This window comes from Stegodyphus dumicola, chromosome 1 (genome assembly GCF_044657685.1).
Source record: "Stegodyphus dumicola isolate Sdum_Otavi_A_Nest chromosome 1, ASM4465768v1".
In the NCBI taxonomy this organism is placed as follows: domain Eukaryota; kingdom Metazoa; phylum Arthropoda; class Arachnida; order Araneae; family Eresidae; genus Stegodyphus; species Stegodyphus dumicola.
The window spans coordinates 109728975-109740353 of NC_140768.1; the positions used below are offsets into that span (position 1 = coordinate 109728975).

Genomic DNA, 11379 nt, shown 5'->3' on the forward strand with positions numbered 1-11379 from the left:
GTATTTTAATATTTAACAGCCACAAATAATGTTTAAAACATTAAATTAAATTTATAGATATTAAAACCAATTACTTCTAAAGCCACAGCCAACTCTATAAATCGGCTGTGTTTTAAAGCAAGGTGACGTTATTGATTACATCATCCACAACATAAATTATACAAAATATCATAAACAACAAAATTTTTATTTCAAAAAAAAAAAAAAAAAAAAAAAAAATTAAATTGATTTCCAATATTTAGAAGCCATAAATATTATTTTAAAAACAGAATTTATGCATAATAAAATGCATTTTTTAAAAAATAAAATGACAACAAAGTATCGGTTACCATAAATAACTTGTCCAGCAATGGGTTTACCATAAGTTGTATCACTTGCCCCCCCCCAAAAAAAGCCAAAATCCGTGCAACCGTCTACCAAAGTAGCACCCAGGACAGCTCCAAAGTCACTTTTTACAGTCGTTGAAGATCTACTATAAACATGCTGGAACAATCAGCGACACAGCCTAATCAAGCTATAACGGTCGCGACAGCTTCACTGCAAAGCACCAGAGTACAGCTCCTGACTCTGCTTGGTCATTCTCGGAACTCCACGCACTCTCGAGACTCTCCATGCTACAACTCGCAATGCACTTGACGACACACAGAGCACGGCTCCCGACTCTTTGGTTCAGTCATTCCTGGATCTTAACACGCTCTCTCGAAGATGCACTAACCGCGATACACTAAGAGACTCTTTGATGCACTTGACGACCCACTCGACACTCGCTGCCCGGCTGTCAACTCGACTGACTAACTCGAGACTAACTATCTCACACTCTAGACAAGGCACTCTCTCAATGACGCACACTCTCTCTGAATGCGGATCAGTAGGGTTTATATAGCTTTTGGCTTGCGTTCGAGAACATTCTGGGCTAAAACGGTAAGAATTCGTTCCAGAAGGTTCTCCATTCGTCCATGGTATATCGCCAATTTTGTCGCCAAATGGGCGTTTTCTTGCCAGATATGGCAACCCTGCCTTTTTATGGCAGCCCTAAAATGGCTTTGCGAGGAAGCTAATTTACCGCGCCTGTACATTTCGTAACAATATAGATATTCCCTCAAAGCATTACTATTTTAACTATAATGTGGATTGTTTTCTCCACTGACGATTGAGATTAGAATCTGCCTAATCTGGATTAAAAATGTCTTTTTTTTGCAGACATTTTGCAGCTAAGCGAACAAAAGAAATATATTTAATGATATTTTTAAATAAATTCAGGTATTTTATAATTATTCAGTAGCATACATAAGCAAAAAATATGTGCATTAAAAATCGTGATGGTATGTCAACATGCTACTAGAATTAATTTCAGGATTATACCAGAGAAAATTTTCTGAAATTTGAAAGTATTATTTACTAATAATAAATAAATTTAGAGTGAAGAAACAACATTAAATGATATGAACAACATAAAAATAAAGATAATTACTTAAAAATTGAATTAGAATAATCAACGATATTTTAGCGAATGTAGTTATATTTAATGGTTAGCCAAGATAACTGATTACTATATTTTTTATTTTACTGCAAAATGATAAATAAGGCATTTATTAAAAAGGAGAGATTTTGTGGTAAAATATTAGTATACGGTAAGGCCTTGGCACGATTTTGAAAGCTGTCGCCTACACCAAAATGACACGTTTACTGCTCATCATAATGTTGCCAAATACTGTGTGTACCGTGCATGGAGGTAGAATAGAATGTGGAGGTTATTCTAACCCACAGAGTATAATGATATGTGTTTTCTAACCGAAAAACGTCTACATAGGAAAGAAAGGTTCTATAAACATAATGCTATTACGCCACTAGAAATCGGAGGGAGAATTTGCCAAGAAATTTGGCGACGGAGCCTAGCAGTCAGAATTTCCCTCTCAGCGATAAGTATAGGAAATTGAGGAACACGCTTTAAGAAGAAACATTCTTTGATTTTTTGCAATAATTTAAGCACGGATTTTCGTAGTTTTCCCCCTCTCAAAATAACTTATCCATTAATTAATTTACTTGTGCGAAAAAATATTTTCTTTTGCTTTAAAGTTTAAAGAAATTTTAAATGACATTCATTTTATGAACTCTTGATAACGTGACCTTCAAACTTCAACACTGGCTTCGAGCTTTGGCGACAGATATTTCGCGCATTCACAGCTGTTTCCCTTTATGTTGGAACGGAGACACTCCTGTTGCAGAGAATTTTTCCTTCTTAACAATACATATTCTTTGATTCTAACTTCCATGTTACTGTATACTAGTTTTAAACCGATTTTGTTTTATATGAGAATAAGTATTTTGTTTAGTTGAACATGCACTGCACATATGCATAAGATTCTCAAGGTTAATGGAAACTTGCTTTGCCTTTCTGAAAGATAATCTAACTGGAACTGCAAAAATTGGCTCTATGCCAGCTGCCCGAATGACGCACATGCAATACATTAATTCGTGAAGAAAGTGATCGTTTCTAATGTCAGCGCAAAACTTGCTTTTTTTTTGGGGGGGGGGGGTCGCCGTATGAAATTCCCTGACTTTTCCAAATTTTGACTAAAATATTTCAATTCTCTGACTTTTCCCTGGATTTTATGGTTAATTTTCGAATTCCCTGACTTTTTCTGGTTTTTCAGGTAGCGTGGCAAACCTGTTATATCCACATACCATCATAAATATGTAAATAGATGTCAGATACTACTTGGGAAATTACATTTTTGGTCTAATATCACATTATTGTCTAAAAGCTGCAATATCTGCATAAGGAAGGGTTCCAAACTTAAAAACATCTATGACATTTCTGAACCCTACATTGCATGCATCATAAAATCAAATATCTTTGCACTAATAGTTTGAATAATGGTGTTGAATAAATGAAAAAGATAAACAGAAACAAGCATAATTTAATAAGAAAAAAAAATTGATAGCTGTCTGGGTGTTCGTATCTATGCAAATAAAATTTAATTTTTTGGAAATTCGGGAAAATAAAGGTAGCAAGTAATTTTGGAAATAAAGCTAAAGCTTAGTTGTATTAAAATGCTAAAAAAAAATTTTTTTTTTTGCATGTATTGAAATCAAAGTGTTTCAAGACTATCTGGGATTCGACTATATTTCATTCATTAAATCAGAAACTTTTTTCTTTATTAAGAAAATTATTTAAATATGTAATTTTTTAACTAATGAAACAGTTTATTGAAAAGATTTTAAGACACATTTATATTGCACTTTTTGGATACACAAATATTTCTTGGGAAGGTAATTATTTAGAGTTCAATTTCTGCTGCTGTAATTTTTAATAACAAAATAAAGAGTGTAGCTTAGATATTATTGCTACAGAAAATTAATATTATGGCAAAAAGGGAAAATACAAAATCTTATATTGCTGCTGCTTGCTTTAAATCTAATTAGCACAGTTAAAAAAAATCAGTAAACTTACATAAAAAGATAGCAAATTTCAGAGTGCTATATTTATTCATCATTTTGTTTACCAGAATAATATAATTAATATACTCCTATGCAAAATAATTGATATCCCTTTTCTTCTGTCTATGAATGGCATTTTTTTTTTTCATTTAAGCATAGAATTTACATAATACAGTCATACATTTGACGTTAAAAATAGTCCTATTATTTCCGAAACATTAACAACATTTTTTCATAATATATAAATTATTTTAAATCATATTAGATTTTCAAGATGTAGCATATTATCTACATAACACAGACAAATTCCATAATTTTCATTTCACTTATGTTCTTATATATATATATTTTAAACAATGTAATGCTGTAAATAATAAATACAAATACAGATAGCTAACAGCACAATCCCAAGAAATTTTTAAGCATAGCATTTATACTAATATTGGATAAAATTAATAAATTGCAGAATTATTATATTAGAAAAAATTTGCTGTATGAATATTTGATTATAAAAGTTCTCTGAAAAAATGTTCATAAATTATAGCATACACATTTTACACCAGTAATGTATAAAAAATTTAAATATACAACATACTATATTTTTAGGAAAAGAAAGCAGCTACATTTATAGAAAGATGGAGAGAAAGCATACTTCACAACTTGAAAACAAATGAATATATGTATAATATTTCAACTTTATACATATGTATAATATTTCAACTTGACAAATTAACAAGAAGCATTTGCAAAATAGCACCAAATAATACCCCACTGTTTCGTATACAACTGAGATGTACACTTATGAGTATATATGTGTATAAAGAATAAAGACTCTTTTATGAATTCCTTAGTCCCAAACATTCTATTAGTCAAAGTTCTAAATTTTTATAAAAAATACAATTTAACAGCAAGTTAAAATTTTGATTGAGAGAAAAATATGCATGTTTCTAAACAACCTCCCCCTCATGGTGCTTGTTTTACTAGGAAATATTTTATTACATGTAGAAATTGAATTCCAGTAAATAATAATGAAAGAAAAAGGTTTTAAATTCATTTAAAATATCTTTATCAAATCACACAAGCATTTTTTGGCTGAAAAATGTACATTCCACAAACTTTTCTATATACAATGGATATAATTACTATATCCAGAAAAAGAACAGTTTAATATTTCAAGTTGACCGATCCACAAGCTCATACTTCTCAGTTGAGCCTCCTGATTGTAATAACAAATATAAAAGGTCCAGCACTTGAAATCTACGTTTTACAATCATATATCTGTTGTTTCCTTTCCCATAACTTGATGTCTGTACACCAAATCTTGATGCAATTCTAAGAGAAAAAAAGAAATTATCCATTTTAACTAATTATAACGTACACTGCAATAATTCGATTTTTCATGCTTTATAATAATGATAATAAAAAATAAATTTAAGTCAGATTTCAGATTTGTCATAAAAGAGATAATAGGTATTGTTCGTTTCTGAACAACAAATCATACAGAACCATTTAATATGTTTTTTTATTTGCAGCAACACAAACAAATATAAAATAATGTTGCAAAATAAAACATTCCTTAATGTCTATAATTAAGGATTAAATCTGACATTGTAAATTTATTTAAAATTTTTATACCAGAAAATTTTCATCCAAATAGTGTTCATTTAAATATGAGCTATTATTCAAGAATCCATTAGAGAAAGCCAATTTTTGGAGAGCCACATCATGTTTGAATTTGTTTTAGTTATGTATTATACATATATCAGTGGTTCTCAACATTTTTGCACCTCTCTTCCACTTGAGGTATTCTGACTCAAGTGTTGCTTCCCAAATAAGATGCAAAACTGAAAAATGAAACTACAGTAAAGCACACTGGTACAACTTTCAAAAAGATGTACATGAAAAATACTAATTTAAATTATGATTTTAGATCTCATATTTCTATTTTAATGGTGAAATTTTAATGCTGCCATTATGTTCATGCTATTGCAGAATTTAATCCCGAAGTTAACATTTTGTTTTAAAATGTAACTTATCTGGAGTATTCAGCGTGGAATTAAAATTTTTTTAAAAGTCTTTTACTTAAATATATTAAGGAGTAACCAAAATTAATGAGAGACATTTTAAAGGCAAACTCTTAAACTTGTTAAAAGAAATTACAGCTCAGCATAATTTTATGTATATGAAATATGTATAACTTATATTGTCATTTTCCAGATGTTTTGCAGTATCTGAGGAGTTATAGATACATTTGAGTACCATCCTTCAGTTCTTGTAGATCATATATCTCTTGAATATAATATAGCAGTCTTTGACGTACCTCCAAAGAAAGAAGCCCAGATAGATAACATCCAGAAAGTAGAGCAAAAGAACTGACCAACATCCAGTCCAATGATTTAGAAATTTTCTATCAAGATACTTTCTGATCTACTGGCTCTTATGTGATCAAGCTCCATCCTGTGGTAACATCACTGTTACTTGTAAATGATGTAATTGCGAAACTATAAAGTTTTTAGTATGTTTAAAAATACTTTTCTTCTTAGCATCTATTCATTGAGTCACTATCAGTCTTTTGTAGAATGGAAAAAATATTTAGTTGGCATGTAGTTTGGCTTAATTTCTTGCAACACTTGCATTTTTCATTCATACAAATATAATCTTTCATGTGCAACACTGTGGACCTTGGAATTTCCAGTTGTCTGCTTGCTTCCTGTTATGAACTTTCATGGACTCCCTGGGAAAGAATTTCTTATCAACATGCCATGTTTGTCTGACACTTGGACTTAACCACTACTACTATATTTCACCTCCCTCTTTATTGATAAAAATTGTTCTGACCAAACTTTTTTCGATCGAGTGTGGCATGCTGGCTTACTTCATAAACTATCTAACTTCCTTTCACCAAACAGCTTTATCAAGCTTATGCATTCTTATTTTAAACATCGTACTTTTCAAGTGCGCTATGGTGAAGCAATCTCTTCAAAAAAAAAGTGATTTACAGTGGAGTAGCTCAAGGCAGTGTTTTAAGACTGAAGCTTTTTACAATATTCATAAATGGTATGCCTCTACCTTTTCATTCTAATATACTCAAATGTGCCTATGACACAGTCATCCTCACCAGTTCACGAAGTCCAAATAATGCTTTAGAGAAACTTCAGCTCCAAGTCAACATTATTAACAAATTTTGTCAAGACTGGAAAATCAAACTAAATACTGATAAATGCTGCGTAGTTCTCTTCCGCAGATACAGGAAAAATATCCCAGTAAATATAAATATCCGACTCAATAACCAAGATATTCCTGTTGCCAACTCCTATAAATACTTAGGTGTCTATATTGACAAAACCCTAAATTTCATCATAAGATCATATTCAATATGTTACAAATAAGGCTAACGCTGCTTTCATTGCTCTCTGCTCGTTAATTGGAAAAAACTCTAAGTTAAACCTATGTACCAAGAAAAATATCTACATCTCACTTATTCGCCCAATAATGCATGCAGTTCCAGTTCTATGCAGTTCCAGCCTGGGCTACTGCCCGAAAAATAGACAGACAAAAATTAAATGTTCTTTAAAACAAAATAGTGAACACACCCTGGTTCGTGCGAAATTCTCAAATTCACAAAGACCTGGATATCAACCCAATTCACGACCAAATCCTAATTTCTGCATACAACTTCTTTGAAGATATGAGAAATTCTCCCTATGAAGCTATTAAATCGCTTACAGACTATGACCCTACTATTGAGCACGTAGTGAAAAGACCTCGAATGATCCACCACAATTCTAAATGGTGGTAGTGTATATAATGTTAAAAAATATATATATATGTATATATTTTACTATTCCTCTGCAGTTACTGTTCAAGAAAGATGAACTTTGCTTTATCAGCAGCTTTATTATTTTTCATCGATGAATTCTTTGTTTTACTACTTATTTAACCAAGATTTTTACTTTTACTTTTTATTTTTACTATTTCGTATCGTGTGTTTTAAAATCAAAGTTCGTGGTAACACCAAGTGCTTACTCATTAGCCCTAGTGAGCTACATGACCTCATTTTCACCTTTTACAGTTTCCTATTCATTTAATGATTATATCGCAAGTTTAGATGATTTTCAAGTGTTTCAAAAGACATAGGACTCTTTAATTCACAGATAGATGTTGCTTTTACTATGTTCGAACTTTATTTATTTCCAAAAACTACAAAAAACTTCATTTTTCGAACTCTGACTCCTCGACCAATCTAAATGCCGGACGCTGATCATGTATTTCTGCTCTTCTAGACTCACCCAGAAGCTTAGACTTTCATTTCGCCTTTCGCCGCCATTTATTTAATCACCCATGCTATGCCATGTTATGCAATTTAGCAAAACTTATTTTATGAGTTCTCTCATTTATTGATCTCACCTTCGGGCACAGTGTATTTTTAAATACACCTCTTAAATTTTTAACTTTAAAGGCTATGGTATAATGATAATATACTGGTAAGAGCTCCTGGTAGCTAAAGCCAGCAGTAAAGATATGATCCAAGATCCAAGACCAAACTTTGATGGTGTTATGTTATGGAGAATCATTGTGAAACACAATACTAAAATTTTGTTGCATTAGCACAACACTTTTTATCTTTTTATACTATCATAGGCATTGAGCTCTTTAATATACTGAAGCCATTTTTGTCTGAGTTATGCTAGATATGTTGAAATATTTACTATTTAAAAACTGTCAGCTACAATCCAGACATTAAGTTCTTGAACAGTTTTTGTGCTAGTACTGTTGTAAACAACACATTTTTGAATGTATCAATGAAAAACATTGCAACTTTAAAGGAATTTGGAATTAACCCTCTCACTGCGTATCCAGCGATTTCCATGGGCAACGTAGAAGTAGCAAAATTTGCACAACCTGTGATTTCTGCAGGGAATCATTTTTTCCATCTATTTAACTATGCAACATACTCTTTTCCCATTCGTGGTTTCATTTTGCTTTTTCTATGATGTTTAATTGTTTATTTAGATCCGGGTTAGAAGACAGAGTTAGTTGTCCATATTTCTGCAAAATATACAAGCATGTTTTGCACCATTTTGCATGCTCTTTTCAAAACTCAAAGATGTCTGTAGTTCAATTCTCAATACCTTCGGACTAACTGCTCGACATTTTGCTAGCCCCCTCCCCTCCAAAAAAGAGCCTCATAGACAATGTGGTCTTAGTTGCTAAAAAAACTGAAACTGGCAACAAAATTTGCAAGGAATGCAAGGTAGGACTTTGCCTCGATCCTTGTTTTGAAGTTTATCTGACTAAACTTCATTTCTAATAATACTTTTTGTAAGTATTTTGCATATTTTCATTAGTATATACATTTTGTATTTCATAAAACAAATCATAATTTAAAGAAGATTAATTTCTAAAATTTTGCTTTTATATGATTATTCATCATTTTCAATTCTGCGACAACCTTTTTTTTATGATCTAATTTTAAATTGGTGGGGGGGGGACTCTTTTAAAAAAATATTTGTATATTTTAACTCTGAAATATATGTTGATTTGAAATATGTGATAAAAAATATGCAATTTTTTTAACCTACTTTACTAAAAAAATATGCAACAAGAGGGTTAATACTTCATTTTCTTCTTCCCACCTGTTCATCAAATCAGTTGCTCAACTATGCATCATTTTATCGTCATTAAATTGGTATCATACTGCCCAACCGGGACAGTGGTTAGCGATGCTGACTGCCATATTGAAAGGTTCAAACCCCAAAAGGCATGGATGTTTGTAAAAGTATAGTGCCTGTGCAGCATGGGGGCACTCTAAATATGCGGGGAGTGGAAAGTTATCTCGAGAGATTGGTGGTAGGTGAAAAAGGGTGGGAGACCCTCGGACCCATTCTCCCGGGGTGCTCTCTTCCAAAACTGGGGGCAAACTAAGCAAAGTCGTATTGTCATCTGTATGATGCACAAGGCTATTGCCAATGATAGGCACAATTTTGCACTCCTTGCTATAATGAATTTCATGGGCTTGTTCTAATGTTACTGTCAGACACTAAAGTCACAACAACAATAAATTGGCATCACATTTTCACATTCCAAAAAGGTCCAGTCCTCTTTGCTCATAATCACTTTAACTGTCAACATTTTCTCACAATTTTGGATTTGAAAACTTTCCTCTGCTGACTTGTATTCACATATTTCTAATGGAAACTGGTTCTTAACTATATAACAATTTTTATTTGTCTTACTTGAGTTATATGGACAGTTTCAAGTACATTCATCTTTCCCTGAGTATTTCCTCCAATAATTATCCAAAAGGCAATTTCAACTAATCAACAATCAACACTAAAAAAAAAAAAAAAAAAAAAAAAAAAAAAAAAAAAAAATCTTGAATTTCTTTAGGAGGTAAAGAGTACTTTTAAACAAAGTTTGTTACATAAATTTTGACTCTACTTTCAAAATCTGAATTCTCTTTTACTTTGTTACAGGTATAAATCAGCTCATACTTTTAACATTGTTCCAATGGAAAAAAATTCCCGTCCTATAACTATTAGCTGGTATGGAGGAGATAGGAGCTGGATGTGTAATTCTACAGAAAATTCTTGATCACTGAAACTCGATGAGACAAATTTTTAATTACGGTTACAGGAGTTAGAACTTCATAGAAGAGTTTTCAATTATGAACTGACAGTATATGCATACACATCTATATGTACACACTGAGTATTTTTCATATATAATGAGACAGATTTAAATAATTTACTGCACTGATTTAACACGTCTTAAAATTGATATAAATATAATTCATATAATTTAAAAATCACTGTAAGTACATGACAATGAACAAAATAATAAAACTGAACAGTGATCATACGTGCCTTCAGATAAATAACAAAAATGATAAAAATATGAGATCAACTGAATAGTTAATAGAATGGAAAAGTTATATTTTATAAAATTATTATAAGAAAGTAGGCCATTAAACAAAGACTTAAATTCATTTTAATGACCAATAAAATATAACACACAAATTTGCCTAAAATTTACCTTAGGCATTTATTATGGTAACACACTTGACAGTTAGTTGTGTCTGTCGATTTGCATTAAATTTGTTGGATTTTTGCATAGGACTATCTGTCTAATACAGTACAAAGTCTTTAATCTGGACGTCCACAATCCGGACCTCAAAGTTATAAACGTTCTGTGTATGCGTAAACACATAATGCGCTTACGCATGCTCATAATACCTTTACGCACGTGCATAATACATTTACTCATGCGCGTTTAATGTATAACGGACGGCATAAGGTAGGCTAAAATTATTTAATTATCTATTTCAGTTAATGTTGCAGATTGCATTGTTCTTTAATCTTCTAATTGGATCCGGCTTATTATTTTTTGCAGACTGTTAGAGCAATTTTACAAAAAGTAAGCTTGAACTTTTGATTATGTCAAAAAGAGTTTCCGATTCTGGAGCTGCCAAAGGATCTGCAAAGTGAAAACATGTTTCGATATCCATTAAAAAAAAAAAAAAAAGTGAAATTGCTGCAAAAAATGGATAAAGGCATATCCTCTGTTTCTCTAACCATTCCGAAATCTATTTACCAATTTCATGCTGCTCTGTGTGTGTGTGTGGGGGGGGGGGACGTCGTGCCACGCAATGAACTGGTAGCTGATCTGCCAGCACTATCCTTATCTTTAGGGCAGATGTTTTTATTTTATCCGGCTTATAATTCCTTACTAAATGTAGTATTTCATCTTGATGTACTCCGTCTTTGATATGATTTAAATCAAATTCCTCGTCATTATAAATATCACAAATACACATCAAATAGTTTTCTGGTTGCAATTTTCTAATTTCGACTATGCATAATGTATGCTTTACCCATGCATGCGTTGAAAGAAATGTTTAATAAAGTAAACAAATAAATATTAAGCATTTTTTTTTGT

At 31.6% G+C, this 11379-nt stretch overlaps 1 protein-coding gene across 3 annotated transcripts in view; it reads right to left on the minus strand.

Annotated features, from left to right (window-relative positions):
• Positions 1–200: 200 nt before the first annotated feature.
• Positions 201–11379, minus strand: part of LOC118183506 (uncharacterized) — a 155060-nt gene continuing 143881 nt past the window's right edge. For all 3 annotated transcript variants that reach the window (XM_085819280.1, XM_085819285.1, XM_085819282.1), the window contains one exon: positions 201–4773. In XM_085819280.1, coding sequence (XP_085675406.1) covers positions 4614–4773 — 160 coding nt within the window. In that variant the 3' untranslated portion in view covers positions 201–4613. The remainder of the gene's footprint in view (positions 4774–11379) is intronic.